Genomic DNA, 21,286 nt, shown 5'->3' with positions numbered 1-21,286 from the left:
AAAAACTTATTGTTTACATTGCCAAACTGAAAAGATGATAAACTTATGGTAGATTTTATTAATCAGAGCTAATCCAAGCAGCTGAATTGCATCTTGATATTTTTTCCCTGTGGTATGTGATCCTAAATCAATGGATCATAAGTCATTAAGCAATAATGACTAATTGAGAAAGTCATTTCCCAGGAAAGCACAACTTCATTAGAAGAGTTTTTCCATCCTCACTCTCCCTGGTTCTGGGCTATAGCATCTGTTCCTGCAAGAACACACAACTCTGGAGCACTCCTCTGCCCCTTTCACAGTCATTTTTCAGGTAGGCACCAGCAATGAACGAACATACAGTTTAACTTCTTTTCTGCCAAGTTAAAGGGGATGATTTTCCCTTTCACTGCCTTTTGGAGATGAACATCAACTGTTTCACTACTTGAGATTCAAATCCATTAATTAAAATAAATATAAAGTTTAAAAAAATCTTTCTTTCAGCCAAAAGGAAAAGGACAGATGGGGAAGCGGAGGAGGTGGAGATAGCTGATGTCTTCTTAAAGGCAAAGAAAAACAAGAAGCATAAAATTGGGGGAAAAATTAATTAAGAGAGGTAAAGGGTACTTAGGTTTAATTTATAGTTCAGAACTATTTTGGGTCTTACAATAATTGAACTACTTAAGGGAGAAGAGGAAAACCTTCCTAATATTAAATTGGTAAGGTGGCTGTCATCATCTTAAGTCACCTCCAAAAACAGGTGATACCTGGCCTTTAGCAAGGGCTTCCCTGATAGCTCAGTTGATAAAGAATCTGCCTGCAATGCAGGAGACCCTCGTTTGATTCCTGGGTTGGGAAGATCCCCTGGAGAAGGGACAGGCTACCAATCCATTATTCTTTAGCCTTTGGCAGTGCTTCAGACTGAATGTAGCAAAAACATTCCATTATTGACTTCCAAAAGACACATCTGTTTTTTCCTTCCTCCTCAACCTCCCTCCGCATGCTCCCAATTTTGAATTTCTTTCTCCCTTGCCTCCCATTGCCTGAATGGCAAAGAAGAGAAAAAGAAATCAGTTTAAATCCTTCTCCATCCCAACCCTACATACATCAGTGTGTAGAATCATATGGTTAGAAAACAAAGTTACATCACACATCACAACCTCTATAATTTTTTAGTGCAATGTGAACACCTAAAGTGTGACCTGAACACTACAAATTTCTGGGCTTAGCATATTTAAATAAAGAGCCATACACCAAAGTGATCTGATTTCAGATAACCACACAACGTTAAATCAGAGTAGAATGAAGCAGAGTTACTTTATAAGAGCTTAGTGGAGATGGACAGAGTTAAGAGACTTATGCTGCTATAATTTTAGATAAATGAGATGAAAAAGAATACATATGTTTGCCATGCCGAGAACCAGTTCTTCTGCCTTCACAATGATTTATTTTTTCTTACAACTTGACATTCATTCATGATAATGGATGAAAAATATATGCTAAATTTCTTAAAAACTGAAAGCTATACTAGAAACCCCAAATACTTCAAATATAATTGAGTTCAAAAATAGAAATTTTTATCAATTTATTTACCATGTTCTGTACTAAATTAAAAGACAGATATAAAAGTAAGCTGGCAAGAACTACTGGGAAAAAAAGGAAATCTTCGTACCCACTTAAAAAGAAAAAATGAACTAATGTAAGCTAGGAACTCACGAGCATTTGAGAATGTAGGTATTTTAGTACTCTTTTGACTGGGTCTGAGTACAATAAAGAGATGGACAAAATTTCTGAAAAATGATTTGAGAAAAAGTCAGAAGGTGATGTATCTGTGAATTAAGTAAAATGAGTCCTCATAAAGAAGCGGGCCAGAGAAAGAAGGATAAAAGATTAAAATACTAGCCGAGTTCCCAAAAAACGAAGAGATGGTATAACTAAGCAAGTAGAACTAAGATGCTGTGCGTGTGTGTGTGTGTGTGTGTGTGTGTGTGTGTGTGTGTCTGTCTGTCTGTCTGTCTGTCTGTGTCTGTATGCTGGGGGTTCTTCCAATTCTTCTTGCTTCATGATTAATTAAGCAACTGTTAAAAAAAAAACCAGCTTTACTCATGCTTTTGTGTGCTTCCTTCATTCCTAAATTTAATAGTTAGATGTGGGCTGGATGTGAGATTTAAGCTTTATCAACCTTACCTACCACCACGTAGCTGTCAACTCATGAAAAAGAGTATGTGGAGAGAATATACTTTAAGAAAGAGATTGCCAAAGCAACAGCTCATCAGCAACCCGTCAGCTCCACCTCCAAAGTAGATTCCTAATCTTTACACTAATTTTCTTTTCTCTAGATTACTGCCGTCAATTGGGGTTTCTATACTGTTACATTCCACCTACCATCAATCTCTTTTTCAGAGAGAATAGAACAGATCAAGTAATTCTCCTACCCAATGCACTCTGAAAGCTTCTCACTACACTTTTAATAAAATCAACTTACTACCATGGCCCTCAACTCCCTATAACCCCCTAAGAAGGGCCTAGGAGGCTTGTGTAATATGGTCCTTGCTTGCCTCCCCAACTTCATCTCTCCCCATTGACTCTGAATGTCATCATATAGTCTAACCCCACCAGCCTTCATTTATTTCCAATTCACAAAGCTCGTTTCCACCTGGTCAAAGTCACAGTCTCCAATACTCTGTTTAATATCCTTTAGGGCTATTTTTTATTAGTCTTGGAATGCTCTGATAACCAGATTTTTCCAAGGCTGATTCCTTAATACTCAGGAGCAGTACTCCTTAATACTCTTATGGTCACTTCTGACAACCCAATAACACACAACACACACACATACACAAACAAATGTATCATACTGCCACCTTGTTTGTCTTCATAAACTCATCTGTCTGAAATCAAGTTGCTCATTTATTTGTATTATGTAACAACCTCCATACCCAAGATACACACACACATACTTGTAGGTAAATTCCTTATAGAGAATTCAGATATTCCTTGTCAAATCCCCAAAGTCTAGAACAATGCTGGTACCCAATAAGTACTCACTATTTATCAAATGATAGATTCCATCTATCCCAAATTTTTCCCAAATCTCGTTTCTGTCTTGTATTTCTAGCACTTGTTCACTATCACTTCTCTTTTGTCTGCTCTCTTTTCTGAATGTCTTTCGGTCTTCACTTTTTTCTTCATTCATCTATACTGCAACACAAAGGAAAATAGAACAAGGAGCATAAAAAGAAGGACGTTAATGGTAATAGAAACTCAGTCAGCTTATGCTACTGACAGTGGGGCAGAAGGCCAAATAAAATGCTTCTTAAGGGGAGAAGCACTTAGGATAGAGCCCATCTATTAGAGCAGTCCTTAAAGACAGTTTCAAAAAGGAATTATGAAAAGTAGCCTGTATATGGCCTTAAAAAAAAAGTACCATATGCCTTAAGGACACTTAGCAGTTCTTAAAAACTTTAACGTATAAAAGGTTCAGATGCAGATTTTGAGCTGATCTGAGAATCTGTACATTCAACAAATACCTCCAGGTGATCCTGTCTTAGGAAACTTTGAACTCTTTGGCCAAACAATAAACAGCAAGGACCTGAGGAATGGTATTACCAGGTGAATGGTTAACCAGTAAACATCATCTTTTTCTAAAGAAAAATTTTTAAAAATTAGTTTATTCGCCTGCACTGGGTATTAGCTGCGGCATACAAACTCTCAGTTGCAGCATGTGGGATCTAGCGCCCTGAGCAGGGATCAAACTCGGATCCCCTGTGTTGGGAGTGTGGAGTCTTAGCCACTGGGCATCAGGGAAGCCTCAATAATCTTTTTTCAAATCTCTACCTTGAAGCTAATTCTCAAGACAACCAAATTCCATTTTAATATTCGCTGAATATTACTTAAATTCATTGGTCTTTACCATTTTTAGCAACTTTCAAATTATAATAGCTACTACTATAATAGAGTTACTATGCTCTAAATGCTATCATCAGCGTTTTACATATGTATCTTAATATTCCATTTTATAGATGAGCTTCAGCTAAATAAGTACAGACAACTACTAAGAAGTAACAGATTTGGAAATCAAATATACCTCTATGTTACTAAAGTCTGTGATCTACGGAGTCATGGGTTGTGTTGTACAAGTCACTTCAGTTGTGTTTGCTTCTTGGCAATCCTATGGACCATAGCCCATGAGGCTCCTCTATCCACAGGATTCTCCAGACAAGAATACTGGAGTGGGTTGCCATGCCTTCCTCCAGGGGATCTTCCCCACCCAGGGATCACACCCAGGGATAGTGCCACCTGGGAAGCCCATGGAGTCTACACCTAGTGGCAACCCACTCCAGTACTCTTGCCTGGAAACTCCCATGGACGGAGGAGCCTGGTGGGCTGCAGTCCATGGGGTCTCGAAGAGTCGGACACGACTGAGCGACTTCACTTTCACTTTTCACTGTCCTGCATTGGAGAGGGAAATGGCAACCCACTCCATTGTTCTTGCCTGGAGAATCCCAGGGACTGGGGAGCCTGGTGGGCTGCTGTCTATGGGGTTGCACAGAGTCGGACACGACTGGAGCGACTTAGCAGCAGTGACTTAGCAGCAGCAGCAGCAGAAATAAAATCAATCAATAAATAAAATCTTTATTTTAGATTTTTAAATGGATAGAGAGCATTTTTCTCTTAAATGTTCCTCACTTTACAAAAAGACGGCATGGAATTTCATTACATGATGAATTTTGACAGTATATTTAAGTACCTTAACAATGACAGGGATTCTCTGATGGCTCAAGCGCTAAAGACTCTGCCTGCAACTCAGGAGACACAGAAGACACAGGTTTGATCCACAGGAAGATTCCCCTGGAGGAGGAAATGGCAACTCATTCCAGTATTCTTGCCTGGAAAATCCCATGGACAGAGGAGCCTGATGGGCTACAGTACATGAGGTCTCAGAGTCGGACACAACTGAGCAGCCCCAGTGCACAGTGGTTTGTGTTCTTCCAAAGGACCACTGTACATGACCAGATATAAGTAACAATGACATGGCAACCCCGAAAACAAATAAACCTTAAAATTGCTTTCTAAAACAATCACTATCTTCAATCAAAATCACTAAATATTAAGAACTGATTCACTATTTACAAATCAGTGGTTCTCAAATTGGGCTGATAACTAAGAATCACTTAAGGAGCATCTTAAAAATAAAAATTCTGGGCTTCACAGCAGTTCTTCTGAATTGGGGTTTGACCCCCAAATCTTTACTTTTGTAAATCTTCTCAATGTTTTCTGATGAGTAAGGAGAATTCAGAATGTCTATTACTCTGATTCCAGATTCTACAAGGGACTATATTGAGGACATAAAAGGGTGAAGTCTGCTAAAGACAGACAACTTGTAAGTAGCACAGTAGGCTGGAAAAACAATATCCTAATCCTGCATTTAATGCTTTCAACACCAACTCAAACAGCTGGTTTTGATAAAACTGTACTTACTTCTGCAGTGCTGCTTAGGCCCTGGCAATAATTCACTTGCAACTTATTCTCTCATATGCAATAATAATAATAATGCCTACCTCTTAAGAGCTGCTGTGAGGATCAGTATATTCATTACATAATGCTCCTAACACAACGCCTGGCATATACTGAGTGCTCAGTAGATAGGGTTACATTAGATAGGTTACATGCCTTTTTTAATTAGGGAGAATTTACTAAACCACTCCAATTACAAAATGAGTAAGAATCCCATGTTTAGCTTCGGAAATCCAAAAGGACTTTAAACTCGGGGTAAGGTTAAAATCAAGAGCTTGCCTGATTCTCTCACAACAGTTTCTCATAGGATGCCTTAGAATCATCTCGTGAACCAATCTCCGGACGAAGACCAGAACTCTGTAATAACTCCCCTTCTCCCCTAACCAGGTGTTTCTTATGCAAACTCGGGTTTGATAACAGTTAGTATACAGAATCAGTGACCAAATGTCCTCTGAAGCTCCAGCAAAAAAAAAAAAAAAACCACTACTGTGCTCTGTAAGCAGAAGAGCAGCGTCATCAGACCCTGATCCAAACAACAGCTGGGGACAGCTGTGGGCAGTAACTGTGGTGACCCTCTCATCTCCTCAGAAACAGAAAATTACGAAAGCGCGGTCCAGCAGACACTGCTGCCTGTGCGGCCACAAAGAGGTAAAGTTAACTCAACAGCCTCCTTCCCAGGGCTAAGGCCACAGGAAAACGACCTTGGAGGGCGTACTAGGCCGGAGTGGCGCCAGAAGGTTAACGACCCTCTTGCCCGGTTCCGGTGACGGCCAGTAGCCTGCACTACACCACAAGCCGGACGACGGAAGTGCGTCACCCCAACATGCCGAGGAATGCTGGGAGTTGTAGTTTATTGGCTGTTTCTCTTGTGCCCCAATTCGCCTTTCTTCTAAGAAGCAAACACCTTGGAATCATAATGCAGGTCGATTTATGACCCACAAATCTAATCCTTCCCTTTTCCAGATGACAAAGGGAGCTCTCTCAGAGCGCATGCGGAATACCGGACCACAAGTCCCAGCATGCTCTGCAGGGCGCCTGGAACGCCTGATCACCATCGTAGGTGCGGGCCGCATGAATGGAGCTGCTGGTGTAAGGCAAAGCCCGCCACCGTCCGCGCGGCCGGTGCCTGCTCCCAGAGCGTGAGTGCGGGTTGTGGGCCGTGCGCGTGCGCGCTCAAAGGGGGCGCGAGGCAGGCACGCCCGGCGGTTGCCGGCGCGTGGCTGCTGAGGTTGGCGGCTGTAGTGCCGCGCGCCCGACTGACCGGTAGTTGCGGGGCCTCCAGCCTCGCTCCGGGCTGCGGGCAGCCGTGGCGGCCACCGGCGACCGCAAGGGGCGGAGGAAAGCTGGGGGCGGAGGGGGGCGGCCTCGACACGCAGAGGAACTGCAGGGCATGCCCCGAGACAACATGGCCTCCCTGATCCAACGGATCGCCCGCCAGGCGTGCCTCACCTTCCGGGGCAGCGGGGGCGGCCGCAGCTCTTCCGACTTCGGCGAGGCGCCAGGCCCGGAGGCGCCGATACCGCAAGGCTTCCCGGAGAACCTGAGCAAGCTGAAGAGCCTGCTGACCCAGGTCCGCGCGGAGGACCTGAACATCTCTCCGCGTAAGGCCACGCTGCAGCCGCTGCGGCCCAACCTGCCGCCCGTCACCTATATGCACATCTGCGAGACCGACGGCTTCAGCCTCGGCGTGTTCCTGCTCAAGAGCGGCACCTCCATCCCGCTGCACGACCACCCGGGCATGCACGGCATCCTCAAGGTGCTCTATGGGACCGTGCGCATCAGCTGCATGGACAAGGTAGAGGTGGGCAGCGGGCAGCGGCCGCGGGCCCCGCCACCAGAGCAGCAGTTCGAGCCGCCTCTGCAGCCCCGGGAGCGGGACGCGGTACAGCCGGGCGTGCTGCGCTCTAGGGCAGAGTACACGGAGGCCAGCGGCCCGTGCTTCCTCACGCCGCACCGGGACAACCTGCACCAGATCGACGCTGTGGACGGGCCCGCCGCCTTTCTGGACATCCTGGCCCCGCCCTACGACCCCGACGACGGCCGGGACTGCCACTATTACCGAGTGCTGGAGCCTGTCAGGGCCAAGGAGGCCTCCGGCTCGGCCTGTGACCTGCCCCGAGAAGTGTGGCTCCTGGAGACCCCGCAGGCCGATGACTTCTGGTGCGAGGGGGAGCCTTATCCAGGTCCCAAGGTCTTCCCTTGAAGCCGCCGGCGCCCTAAAGCGGTGGGCCGAACACTTGCCCTACTCAGATCTAGGCTTGGCTGGCCGCGACCCCATCACAAGGGCTTTCTTCCTTCCCCCGGCCTGGGTGTTGGATCTACTGGAATGGGCAGTAGCCGCTTTCTCGGGAGTCTTGGGAAGCGCGGGCGACTGGATTGCAACCACCGGGCACGGTTTTGGGGGCGGAGTAGGCGGGGAAGCTAGGTTGTTTCCTGGCTCTGTCACTGCCACTGGGGTTTGGAGTGGGGGGAGGGGGAGGGAGCAGGGGACTTATCTGAAGTGCTTCCATCTTAAAGCCATAATGAAAATTTTGTTTCCTCTGTTCCCATCCTGTTCAAAATATACAAAGTGGTTTTCTCCGCCCCCCTCTGGGTAAATAGGGTTTGTTTTCCACTTGTGTCCTTATGTCCTTTTACTGCTTATTGTTATAGTTCTAACTTATTGACTTTGCATGACCTAGTGGTTTGAATAGTTTTTAGTTCAAGTCATTGGTAAAAGCCAGGTTTAAAAAGTTGAGCTACTATTTAAAGTGAGCTGTCCGGCCTAATTAAGTTTTGTGAAAATTAAATCCATCTTTTCAGATTTGAGGGATTACACAAACTAACTATGCATGTAGAGGACAAAATTTCTTTTCTTTCCTACCCTTGCCCAGTAACCATATCTCGGTTACGCTGGCAGCGAAAACTAAGCAATTCAAACACCTGTGTATCTCAGTGACAAATGATCACTTAGGGCTTCCCCCACTGAGTCTCCAGATCTAGAGTTGAGCAGATGTTTTTACTGCAGGTTCACCTTCAATGCAGAAACTATTATCCTGAAGTGACTTTTATGTCTTAGTGTACTTTAGGAAGTAATAAAGTAATTCTACATTTTCTAACCAGAGCTGAATCAGTATGCTTCCAAACAACTGACTGTAAAACACTGGTAGCCAGCTGTTGAATTCTATGTGCCCCTATTTACTTCCAGTATTTTCCTGCAAAAGTAGAGCAAAATGTTGATGACTGTTTCAGATTCTCTTAGGAGCTCTAATGTTTGAGGGGCTGGTGGTTCCAGCTGTGTTGTTGGTGGCAGTGTTCTTAGGACAGCCCCCCTCAGTGCTTGCTTCATCTGGGGTGGGTTTTCTGCAGGAAGAGAGGCACAGATGACCAGGGCTAGAGAACTAACTATACTGCTAGCCACTTTAGGGCACCCAAACTTGGGACAAAACACTTCCCACTCCGAACCTCTTGAACAGTTGTGCTATCTGTGACTAGTTTTATCTTTGTCCTTTTAATAGGCTGAGCAGCTTTACCTTGTTTACAAATGTATTGACACCGTTTGCTTCAGGCCAAGGAACACTCCTGTTTCCCCCCTTTTTACTATTTATAGGAATCCTTTTTTCACAAAACTTTTAATAAAAACAAACTGTAGAAATAAACACATTAAAATTTGCCCAGCTGTTGTCTAAGCCCTCTTGATTGACTTACCCAGGTAGTAATTGAGTTCTGTAATAATAATAATTCTGTAATAAAGAGGGATTTGCTATTGGTGAAAAGTGATGACCCTATAGGGAAGCAGTATGTGCCTTTGCCTCTTTGCACACTGAGTTACAGAGGCCCAAAGTGAAGGAAGGTTTGTTCCCAAACTTAGAATGGAAAAGCAAATTCTTCATGATTTTTCTTAAAAAACAAAAAAGATGGTACTCAATATGATGTGCCACTGTGCTGTAAAACCTCACAGAGGCATAATGCATTTCTTCCAGGTTGCTAAGTTGTTTTATGACAGTGTCCCATTCTGGTGTGATTTATTATACCTTAGGGGGAGTTTGAAGCACTTCTTCATGCTGTTTTGTTTGAAATTAAGTTCTAGATATGCAAATGATGACTTCCTTTAAAATTGTTCACAAGGGTTTTTTTTTTCATAACAGTGATGAATGTGTATTATTATCAATTACATACCTACCTGTTTTGAATTACATTGTAGCAAAAAGTTGACCAACTTATAACAATTGTTGATGATGGATGATATTTAAGTTATAATACAACCTGGAGTACATTAAACTAACCTACAGACTCATTCTGGCAATAAGACAGTAATAAAGGAGGAATTGTTTTTCCAGACTTCATTATGAAAATTTTTCACATACAAGCAAGTTGAATGAAAAGACCAAGGTGCTTTTCAAAAGAGTAGCTGAAATTATCGCAGGCCAAAACAGCAATATATATCTAATTTAGTTCAGTAAGAACAGTGGAACTTTGGTTCACTAATAGATTCTGAGTAAATTAATGGTGAAAACAAAATTAGCTTGTTTTAGTGAGCCATTGAGGAAAGAATATCCTCAACACAAAGACAAAATATGCAGAAAAGCCTTGCACCTTTCTGCATAAACTCTTAGATATGATCATGTGCTGCTGTTGTGCTTCCTTATATTCCTATAATATGTATGGGTAACAGCTGTGGAAAAAAGTTGTCTTCTCCTACAAAGACTAATGAGCACAATGATACTAATCATTTAACTTTTCTGTTGAATAACAAATGCAATAACTGCCTCTCATTGATGAAAGTTTGTCTAATACTTCTAAAGCTTTTTAATTCTCTGGTTATATCAATTTAGAGTATTATATATCTGCCTACTACTTTATGGAAATTGTTTTTTTTTTTATTAAGTCTGAATTGCATGGATGGAATTTACACTAACTGCTGTTTACCAGTGAAAATGATGAACCGTTTTTTAAAGTAATGTGTGTTGGTCAACAGGAGTGGGTTATCTGACCTTTCAACACTAACAGCCTTTACCTTTTCCCAAAACTGACACCTTTTATTCCTTCTGCATTGTCCCCTTGTAGGTGCATTAGTCTAGGCATCTCAGGAGGATTCTCATCACTGATCTATTCCAAATAGTAGAATCTTGTGCTCTAGTTCTGCTCACCGAAGAAGCAATAGTGTGTCTTTAATTCAGGACTCTGCCCATTACTATTCAACTCTAACCTGAAGGCAGGGCCACTCTTGTAACTCTCCTGTTCTGAATTCAGAACTTCCCATCACACACAGAAGCTGACCATTGATTCTTACAGTACAATGAGTGTCAAAGAAGGAAATCATTTGTTAAGCCCCATATAGATAATGAATCTTCTGATCCAGGGATATTTATATTTCTAGATTAAAATCTGTACTTATGGAAAATAAAGGCATTTTGAAATTGTTTAGAAGTAACCTTATTTGATTATTGCAAAATGGAGAAGGAAAATATTACTTGCTATAATGTCTGTATTTGAATTACTGTAAAAGGTTCACAGTCTGTATGGTAAGATTATGTTGCAGTAAAAAACTGGGGGTCTTCTGGAGATTCTAAAGTCCAAGTAATAATATAAACTGAATAGTTTATTTCCCTGTGTGTAATCTTTGAAACAGCCTGATTGAAAACACATCTGAAATTATCTAACATGCAACCATACTATTTGCTGCACCAAAAATACTGCTTTTATATTTAACCTAAGGAAAATAAGCTAGTGCAGAAAAGAAAAACAACTTTCATTCTTGGAGGAAAGAATCTTTGGACTTAAATATTTTCTTTGCTTTGCTTTTTCTGTAAAACTTGTTTCACTACTTTGGATTGGCAGCATTGTAGGCACCTGTGGGGAGGGGACAGTGACCTTTCCTTCCTACCACCACCCCCAAAGTTGTATTGAAATGTTAAAATATCACTACAACCATTTTTAATATATACCAAACAATTTGCCTTAGTTTCATTAGCAGTTAGGATATTGAAATTAAATAGCCTGGTTTACAAATAGTTGGAAACCTAACCTAAAATTAGTATACCTATTTTTAATGTGTACTGAACCATCTCAACTGCATTATAATCTTTAAGGAATTAGTCTCTGGACATTTATTTTTAATAAGAAGTCCCAGTAACAGCTGAAACATCTATAATATTATTTAATAAAGCATATTGACTAAAAGAGAGCAGATGTATTAGCTTTATATGCTTTATTTCTTGGGCAGAGTAAAAAAAATGAGACACCTGTGAAAAGTATCCTGAATGTTTCAAGCAGAGTAAAATATGATTAAAGATTGACCTAACATGTTGAAATCAAGGAGTAAAACCCAGAAAGTTGGCTCTGAAAAAACACCAAGGTATATTCCTTATGGTATGGTAAATGCCAGGTCACCAAACCTATATCAAGGCAAAAGTGACTATGTAATCAATTTAACTATCAAAATGTCTTTCATCTTATTAAAAAAAGAGTTTGGTCTGTTGCTTTGTAAATGATTGTTTACCTTGTCTTGATTGAAGGTGCTCTAAAATTAAAATTTGGCAAGACAGTTACAAATCACATAGAACTTAGATGTATTTATGGCTTCCCTGGTGGCTCAGGTTATAAAGAATCTGCCTGCAACGTGGGAGACCTGGATTTGATCCCTGGGTCAGAAAAGTCCCCTGGAATGACACCCCACTCCAGTATTGTTGCCTTGAGAATCCCATGGACAGGAGCGTGGCAGGCTACAGTCTATGCAATGGCAAAGAGTCCCGTCAGACTGAGCAACTAACATTTCATTTTCATTTAGGTTTATTTTTTAATGATGTTTTAGTAGGAGAGTATTAAAAACAATTATCAAAATGGCATTGTTATATATACAAAACTTCTTTAACAAAATTGGCCAAGCAAGGATGATACTATGCCAACAAACTAGGAAATAATCTAATGGGATGACACCAGTCACTTAGAATGATCTGACACTGGAGTTTAGAAAGTTCCATTTAGTAGTTATGAGAGGTATTGTGCATCTTTGAAATAAGGACAGGGAAGAAATAAGGGTTACTTATCCCCACAAATCAGATTTCAAATTCTAGTGCTGCTGTGCTGTCAAGGGCCAAAAAAGAGTTTCCCTGAGTAGCAGCCACTGTGTGCTGTTCTAAAATACAAGCCATCTATTTTCAGCCATGTCTTAGTAACAGACGACACAGTTTTCAGATGATGTATCTAGACAGTGGGCACTCCAATGTGTTACACTTGTGTAAGGATCCAGAGGCAGTGAGTGAAGTTAAATATTATTCAGGTCCAGTTATAAAGTAAAAAAGATAAAGACAATCTGTATCGTATTATAGATAGATATTGTCGGGGGGAGGGGGTTTCAGTTAATTTATACTTTAAAATCACTACAAAAGGCTTGTACTAAAATGACCCCTAGAGTATTGTTCTGCAAAGCATTATCCAACGAAGGGCCATATTTTCCTATTTGATTCAGATTGTCTTGAGATTTTAAGGCTGGTGTACACCTGTACATCAACTAAAAAGCTGGGTATTTGTCTCTAGACCCACCAGACCTATGGCAGAGAATGATCCTTCAAAATGGGTGTAATCGGGGAGACGTCTGGAGAGAAATGAGTCCTGGGGTAATTCCTTTGGTAACCCATTAATACTGTCATCAGCAGTGTCTGAGTGCATTTTTGATCAGAAGAGGCGATAGCGCTTTTCAAAAAGTTTTCTGTGGTCATGAGACTAATCCTGGAACCTGAAAGTCATTTCCAGCTTGACCACGCCACCACACTTTCCACAAAGCCACATCTCGTCTGAGTTCCAGGCTCTGGTCAGGGTTCTGAAAGCAGTTGCAAATGTGTAGTCTCCGAGTGGGCACTTGTTTGTAAGTATTTATTTTCCGGAGCCCACTCAGGAGCAGAGAGAAGCTATAGGCTGTTACAGAGGACGGAACAATGAGTCAAAACAACGCCTCCCCACTTTTACACTAATGCACGGGGGAAATCCCCGAATGCCAGCGAATGCTCGTGTTTGATTATGAATGGAGATTGCTTTGCAGCAAGAGGGCCGATGTGGAGACTAGCAAAGAAAACTTGGAGATCATGGGCTGGTCAAAGTACTAAAACCCACTGGGTACTGTTGAAGTCACACCCAATAAATCTTGCATAAATAATTTCTGCAGCAAAAATATTGTTGAAAAGTATTTATTTACACTATAGTCATCAACCATTCATTATCTGAACTTCAGTTAGTGGTTTTGTGTTAGAATAAATCATTTATATTTCCACAACTATTAAGAGCTAATAACCAAACAAGTCAGCTCCAGTAACATTATTTACATTCCTATCTGCAATTTGACTACAAAGGTAACACTTTTAAGTCACAAAACAGAGCATACAAAAATATACTTTCTAAAAAAAATCCAAATATTAATAGGCAGAAATATACAGCCATACTAAACCCAGGGAGTGATTTTTTTCTCCACAGTAAGGCAACCCATTTACATGCAGACCCTGTAACACTGTCTACATCACACAAGGCACCAAGGACACGTCCAACACAATTGCATGCATCCTAGTTTCAGAGAATATATGTACATCCCCCTTTAAATAAGTTAACCTCTGACTCACTGCAAGAGATAAATGTTTTACTTTTTCTTTTCCCAAAGGTTCAGAACTTGGAGAACAGTGCACATCAAAAATACACAAAATCTGAATGGATATACACTGAAAAAATAGTCTTTACGTTTCTCAAACCACTCAAAAAGGAGCAGGTATTGCTATATCCCTCCCATCACATTGCACTTCTGTTCTCTAAGTTTATAATACATATTGCTTAAAGGGTTGAGATGACTAGATAAGCTTTGATTCACTTCTAGGGCAACAGAATGCAGCGTAAAGGCCATGCTTCGCCCACTGTACAGCATCCCCCACATCAGTCCCAGGCCATTAAAGTGCACATCAGCTTTGCTTCTGCCTTTTTGCTGTCCCCATCTGAAGAGATCAGCATCTCCCAAACTACTGTAGAAAAAGTCTCAAATCAGTTCTGACATCCAGAGTCAAAAAACTAACCAGTCAAAGTAAGAGAGGGGCATCAAACCTAGTCAAACAACCCTTTAAAGTAGGGTCAGGCCTCAGCCCTCTAGGTCAGAGGCCCCTCCACCCAACTCCCTTCTGAGCCTCCCCATTAATTTGGGGTGACAGTCAACTCACCTAAGACAGACTAAGGTGGGCTAAGTTTTAGAAGCAGGCTAAGACCCGCTTCTAAGCGGAAAGGAGGGGGCGGGGTGGGGGCAGTGCTAGGCTCCTTCAAGGCCCTTTGCCCAATGAAATGGAGGGCGGGCAGGAATGGGTGGTAGTGTTTGTCGTGCAGCTCCAATGGACGAAGGGCCTCCGGGGCCTCAGAGCTGGTGTGTCAACGTGAGTCTCATCTCAGGGCGTCCGGGTCCGAGACGAGCAAGGGCCGAGGGACCCTCCAGCAATAGTGCTGCTGTTGCTGCTGCACAGGGTCCCCCCGGCCTGCGCGCCCCCGCTGCAAGAGGCGCTGGAGGCAGCCGGCACCGCCGAGGATGGGGCACTGCTCTTGCGCTCCTTCTGTCTCAGGTGGATCTTGGTGTGGCGCTTCCTCTCATCACTGCGGGCAAACTTGCGGCCGCAGTAATCACAGGCAAAGGGCTTCTCGCCAGTGTGGGTGCGGATGTGGGTAGTGAGGTGGTCGCTGCGGCTGAAGTTGCGCATGCAGATCCGACACTGGAAGGGCTTGTGCCCTGTGTGGATCCGGATGTGCCTGGTTAGCTCGTCCGAGCGGGAGAAGCGCCGGTCACAGCCTTCTGCTGGGCACGGGTAGGGCCTCTCGTGCACTGGGGTCTTGCTCGGCCTGTTGGGGTACTTTCGAGGCCTCAGAATGGGCCGCAGTGGCAGATGGTGTGGGTTGTAGGCGGCTGCGGCAGCCGCTGCCGAGCCAGTGCCAGGTAGCCTGGGTCCCTCGCTGCCTCCGCCTGCCCCTGGCCCTGTGGCCCCAGCACTGGGCCCTCCAAGGGTAAAGTTGCGGATGGTGGAGAGCGGAGTGAGTGGAGGGGGTACTCGCAGGGAGTCCAGGGGACAGGGAAAGGGCTTGCGGTCTGGGCCAGCTGTACCGTGTAGGTCTCTCTGGCACTGTGAGGGGAAAAATCCAGGATAGTCTGGGATCATGGGGAAGAGACTTGGGTCCGTGGCTGGCTTGGGGGACGGATAGGAAGGAGGTGGTGGGTAGGCCAGAGAGGAGGAGGTGGAGGTGGTGGCTGCTGATAGGAACGCAGAGGGGTCCTGGTAGAGGTCTCCTCCACAGCCCGCATAAGGAGGAGGCGGCGGCGGAGTGTAGAGGTGGTCCAGGTCAGGCTGGGTCTGGGACATGGTGCACACACCCAAGGGTCCAGTGGCCAGTGGGTTGGGAGAGGCAGAGGTGACGCTGGAGGAGGCTGTGGTGGAAGCTGGGGAGGTGACCCCCTGCAGGATGCCTGCACTCACAATGTTGATGATACCTTCTGGGTAGCAGCCGGCACCAGGGTACTGGGGGTCAATGGAGAACTTGCCCATGTAAGTGAAGGTCTGGTTTCGGGGTGCTGAGACCGGAGCAAAGCTGCTGGGATATGGAAGATCCAAGGACCTCTTCTCTCCAGTCATGTCAATGTTGATCATGCCATCTGGGGAGGGGAAAAGAAGAATGGAGGTGGAGCATTGAGAATGCAGCCAAGAATCCCTTCTCACCCTTCTGGTCTCACATGAGTCCCACCCCAAGGACTCCAGCACTGTAAGCCGGGGCAGAATTCAACAGGTGGGGAAATTGTGGCCCAAAGACAGTAAGAAGAGGCTAGCCCAGGATCCTACGGTGGAAGCCAGCCACAGTCTAGGATTCAAACTACCTCCAGGAAAGCAGGATAAGCTACCCCCGCCCCCACCCCCACCACATACAGCCATCTGTGGCTCCAGTCCCCAATGAAAACACCCAATAATAGCAGCAGCAGTATTAAAAATTCCCCATCTGCCTGGAAGTTCTCTCTCTCCTTTGCCTGAGGTCCCACAGCTAGGGCAGGCACTACCCAGGAGACTGACCCCAGCCAGTGCAGCGAAGGTGTCAGCCTGAGAGGTGAGCCAAAGAAGGGGGTCAATGATTTCCCAGCTGCTCCCCACCCCAGGTTCCTTCCTTCCCTCCCTCTCCCGCTGCTGGAGGGAATCGGGCTCTGCCATGGAAGGAGTCTAAATAGGTTTCCTTTCCCAATCTTTTCAGCCTTGTCCCACACCTGCGCGGCCTCGCCTCAGCGCAACGGCAGTGGCAGGGCTTCGGGGAAGGTGCGCGGGCTTCGGGAGACCACTTGCCACCGCCAAGGAAACTCGCGGCGCCGGCGCCCTACCGGCCTCCCTCGGCAGCCACGGGGCCGCTTCCCGCCGTTGCCCGCCCTCCATCTCCTCCTCCCCGCCGGGCCAACCCCCTCAACTTCGCTGGCAGCGCGCAGGTGGGGGCGCTCCTTCAGACCGCAGGAGGAGCGCGCTCCGAGATTTTCCCCGGGTCTCCTCTACCGAGGAGGAAGCGGCGGACGCTTCCTCGGGCATCTCCGCCGCTCCGCTCTGCAGACGCTCAGCTTTCCGCCAGAGCCCCGAACTTCCCCACCACTTTGCCCCTACCCCGGGATTGGGGAGGCTGGGGTGCCGCCGGCATTAAGGCTCCCATAAGCCCGAAGCCTGGTGGGGCACCACCTCCTACTCTTATGCCTAAGCCCGCCCGGGGCTGGGCGCGCCGCGGCGCACGCACGCCGGTTCGCTGGCAACCTGGTGCATCTGCCCGCGCGCTCAGCTCCAACGCCCGGGTCCCCGTTCCCGCTTTCCTCCTGCACCCCCTTCTATTCTTCAAATCCAGTTCAATCAACACCTTCCACCTCTCCTCCAAGTCCCGCACACGCACGAAAACCCACCCACCACCTCCGAGCGGCGTGAGCCCGGTTCGCGAAGGGGGCACGCGGCTTACCTCCGGCCACTCCGTTCATCTGGTCAAAGGGGCCTCCTAGTTCGGCATTGGGGAAAATGGTCACCGACGTGGGGGCGAGGTCCTCCACCGGGTAGATGTTGTCAGACAGCTGGTGCACAAAACCACTGAGAGTTACTGGGATTTTGTCTACGGCCTTGGCGGTCATCATTTGCTCCTCGCACAACCTGGAGACCCAACTCCCTCGCTACCCTGAGTGTCAGAGAAGCCGTTTTGGAGAGGGATTGGACTGAGCCTAGGTTGGTATCTCCTTGTGCCCTCCACACTTAAAAGCAAATACCCCCCTCAAAAAAAAAAATAATAACAGATCCAAAACTAGCAAACAAGTTGCTGGTTTTTTAAGAAGAAAGATGGCTATTTGCCACTGACTCTCGCCTGGGTTCCGGCTGGGAAGCCAGGAGTCGCTGGTGTAGTGTTATTATAACAGTCAGTGTGTCCCCTCGCCGAGCTATTAATCAATTGCTGCTCTCTCGGTTAGACGGAAAGTGTTGCTCTAAGTATTTATGGGCAGGTCCTCACTGCCCGTGACGTCACTGCCCATATATGGACTGAGGAACAGGGCTGGGCCTGGCGGCTTTTGCCGTCACATGGCCTATTTGCATAGGGGCTCGGCTGCGCGGGCTCCTCCGGGCTCGCGACTCCCAGCTTGCAGCCCGCAGGGGTCTGGGGCAGGCGGCCCGAGCCGCAGCCCGGGTCCAGGGCTCAGAGCCCGGCAGGGATGGGCCGCGCCACCGGTCCGGCTTGGGCCACTGTGGGAGAGCGATCGGGTCCCGGCTGCGGCGAGGCCTCCGGGGCGGGGAGGAATTCCGGTTCTCCGGGACTTTCCAAAAAAGGCGAAGATCCGGTGCCGGCAGCTCCGCCTCCCCAGCCCTTGTTTGGGAGCCATTCCGGAAAATTAAACTTCGGAAAGAAACCGAACGGAGCCGAGACACTACAGTCAAACCCCTACTCACTTTCTTGGCAGCTCAAAACCGCAAGCAAAAGGAGGCAGAAAAGAAAAAAAAAAAAAAAAAGCTGCATGCATTCACGGAAGCTGACTGCTTTTTTCTGAATTACTTGGTGGAAAGAAGTGGCTGGTGATAAGAGTGAATGCGGTATTGCTTTTTTGGAAAGTCTGTTCTATTTATACAGGAGCGAAAACGGAACAGGTTTGGGGTTGTTTGTTTGTTTAAGTATTTTGGGCACCTTGGTGGGGGGGAGTAGACCCTCAGAGGAGCAGATAACTGCGGGGAGCTTCGAGAGAAATCCTCAGCCGGAGACACCCCCCTTCCTCTGCCCGCGCGCTCCCCGCCCCCCTTCAGCTGCTGCGCTTAGCGGGCGCCCTTCCCGGCGCGTCTGGGCGGTCGGCTGTGTGGGGGCGTCCAGATGGAGGTTTGGACACTCACCCTGCCCCGCCACACGCACACACACTCTTACACTCACACGCGCTCCACTTCCGCTACACACACTCCAGCCCCCGCCGCCTTCTTCACACACCCACTCGCACACCTTACGCTACACACCTCCCTGTTGACAGCGCGCCCGTGCATCCGCCTCTCCAACAGAGTGACTGGTCGGCAAGAGCGGGCGCCTGCGTTTGCTCGACAGGGTGCTCTGCGAAAACACCCATCCTCACCTTCACACTGCCTGGACCGACCGCCACCGCAGTCCCCCACCCCCAAAACCCTCCGGAGGGGCGCTCTGTCCGCACCCGAGCCTTACTCCAAAACACACACACTAAGAGGAATATTCTTCCTTTCCCTGGCCAAGAGCCACCTCGGAGAGCCCAGCATGGTCCAGAGTGATAGCAAACGGTGACGCTAACGCCAGTTTCGAGTCGCCATCACCGTACACACTTTTACCTTTGAGAGTTAAAAAACAAAACAAAAAAACTGGCCCCGACAAGAACCTTTATACTTAGTTCTCAAAACAATTTTTAAACTTTTCAGAGGTCCAGACTCTGGTCGGTTGTTCTGACCTCTCCTATGTCCCGGCGCGCCCTGGCCCGCCTTGGGAGCGCTCCGAGCCTGGCCGGGGCCTCGTAGGGGGCTGGTCTCAATTGCTCAAACCTGGAGAGCGGCCGCCTGCCACCCCTTTCCCGCCCCCAAAGCAGCCGAGGCCTGGGACAGTGCGCGGGACTGCCTCTAGGGTCCGGCCCTGCCCTAGCCCGCGGCCAGCCAGGACAGCCCCAGCCTCGTGGGGGCGCGGGCTACCGAGAGCCACGGCGCCACGCCGTGGAGGCAGCGCGGCGCTGCAGGCGGCTCTCCCGCCGCTCACCTGCCGCGGCGAACCAGCTCCCGCCCGGCCCTGCGCGCGCGGCGGTCAGGGCCCCGGGGCGGCGGTGAGGGGCCTCAGCTCCTCTTCTCGCGCTCCGCTTCTCCCTCTGCCCGCCTCGTAATTGGCCGGCCATCTTCCTGACTTAAAACACCGGAGAAATTTTGGGAAAGTTTCTTGCTGGCGCTGCGCGCACTTTTCCAATTGGCGATTAAAAATAAAAGGGGAAAGGCAAGAAGTCGCGGCAAGATTAGCACCGTTGGAAGTACCCACACCCTCGGCAAAAACGTGAAAAGTTCCCGTTTCTTTATAAAGAAGAATAAGAGAAAGCTGCACTCTTACCACGTGCGCCAGCCCGCTCCGCCTGCGCTCCGGCCAGTCCTCCGGCCCCCGCGCTGACCACCGGCAAGACGACGCCTCGGAGGGGAGCCCGACTCGCATCTCCAGCCCTGAGTCCGAAAGAGTTGGGGGGGGGGGGACCGAATTATGCAAATATGGGTCGTGGCAGCGGGGCTCGGGTTACGGCCCCCGCCGGCCTCCGAGGTGAGGCACCCACCGGCGGCAAGCGCGGGCGCCGCGACTGGTTGCGCTTCGTTCCTCTCCACGCACGTGGGCGGGCAGGCGGGCGAGTCACCGGGGCCGCCCCGCGGTGGGCGCCGCTGCCAACCCCGCGGGCGGCCACCGCGCGCCGCCCCGTGGGGGAGCTCCTGAACGTCCGAGTGCGAGTGCCGGGCGAGTTGGGCGCAGAGGGCAGAACGCAGGCCGGGGGCTGCCCGGGAAGGGGTGAGCCGCGCAGTCTTCAGCGGCTACCCTTCCCGAAGGAGGAGGCTGAGTGGGGGTCAGATGGGGGATGGGACCCCAACGAGGAGAGGCGGGCTTGCCCGGCCCGTCAGAGAAGCTCGTTAGAGTAAATGGGAGTGACCGACACTGGAATTATTCGCAGTTTTCCAACAACTCATACCTCCTTATGAGCTGCGCCACGTCAAGCCAGCCTTGCGCCAGGGGTGGGTTGGGGGCAGGGGCAAACAACAGCGGCAAGGAGGCTTTGCAGGCTCCGGGGAAAGGTGCCTGGGGCCAGTCCTGGGAGGCCTTCCCTGAACCTCCGCTGGAAACGGGTCAGTAGATTCTCTCTCTCCCTCCCTCCCTCTCTCCCTCTGTCCTTCTCTTCCTCTCTCTCCCTCTGCCTCCCTCAGCCCCCTTTAAGAGTAATAATGGAATAAAATCCAGGCATACTCATCTCAAGGCAGCCATCCTGAGGATGGGTAATAAATTCGGAAAGCTGAAGTAACTTGCCTAAGTAGCACAGCTGATAAGTGGTGGTGTCCAAGCTTGCAACCGGGTCTTCCGACTGCACGTACAATGCTCTGGATGCTACATTATTCATACGGAAAACACAATTCCAGAAAGAGAACGGCTCTTCGAGGACTGGGAGCCTGGTTCAGCCCATTAGGAAAGAAACAGGGCACTTTCGACAGCTTCATCTTTTTCCTTTGGCATTTCTGAGGAAAAGAGGAAAGCTGAAGTCAGGGATTTCAAGAACATGGGACAAGGTACTGTCATG

General features: G+C 47.6%; 2 protein-coding genes across 2 annotated transcripts; one reads left to right on the top strand and one right to left on the bottom strand.

The window, feature by feature from the left end:
- Positions 6,665 to 11,657, top strand: ADO (2-aminoethanethiol dioxygenase). Its single transcript, XM_013975589.2, has one exon. The coding sequence runs from the start codon at positions 6,884 to 6,886 to the stop codon at positions 7,694 to 7,696; it is 813 nt and encodes a 270-aa protein (XP_013831043.1). The 5' UTR covers positions 6,665 to 6,883; the 3' UTR covers positions 7,697 to 11,657.
- On the bottom strand, positions 13,648 to 20,315 carry EGR2 (early growth response 2). The gene is made up of 3 exons (XM_018042609.1): positions 20,068 to 20,315; positions 17,455 to 17,563; positions 13,648 to 16,135 (listed from the first exon to the last, which is right to left on the bottom strand). The coding sequence occupies exons 1-3, from the start codon at positions 20,164 to 20,166 to the stop codon at positions 14,886 to 14,888; spliced, it is 1,458 nt and encodes a 485-aa protein (XP_017898098.1). The 5' UTR covers positions 20,167 to 20,315; the 3' UTR covers positions 13,648 to 14,885.

Source organism: Capra hircus, chromosome 28, assembly GCF_001704415.2.
Source record: "Capra hircus breed San Clemente chromosome 28, ASM170441v1, whole genome shotgun sequence".
NCBI lineage: Eukaryota > Metazoa > Chordata > Mammalia > Artiodactyla > Bovidae > Capra > Capra hircus.
Note: the sequence above shows the minus strand (reverse complement) of the source record. Positions and strands in the feature narration are given on the sequence as shown.

Coding starts and splice junctions, on each gene's coding strand:
- EGR2 (XM_018042609.1), bottom strand. CDS start 20,166: ATGCGAGTCGGGCTCCCCTCCGAGGCGTCGTCTTGCCGGTGGTCAGCG. Junction 17,564..20,067: donor GGAGCGGGCTGGCGCACGTG/GTAAGAGTGCAG, acceptor TTTGTGCACCAG/CTGTCTGACAACATCTACCC. Junction 16,136..17,454: donor GATGAACGGAGTGGCCGGAG/GTAAGCCGCGTG, acceptor TCCCCTCCCCAG/ATGGCATGATCAACATTGAC.
- ADO (XM_013975589.2), top strand. CDS start 6,884: ATGCCCCGAGACAACATGGCCTCCCTGATCCAACGGATCGCCCGCCAG.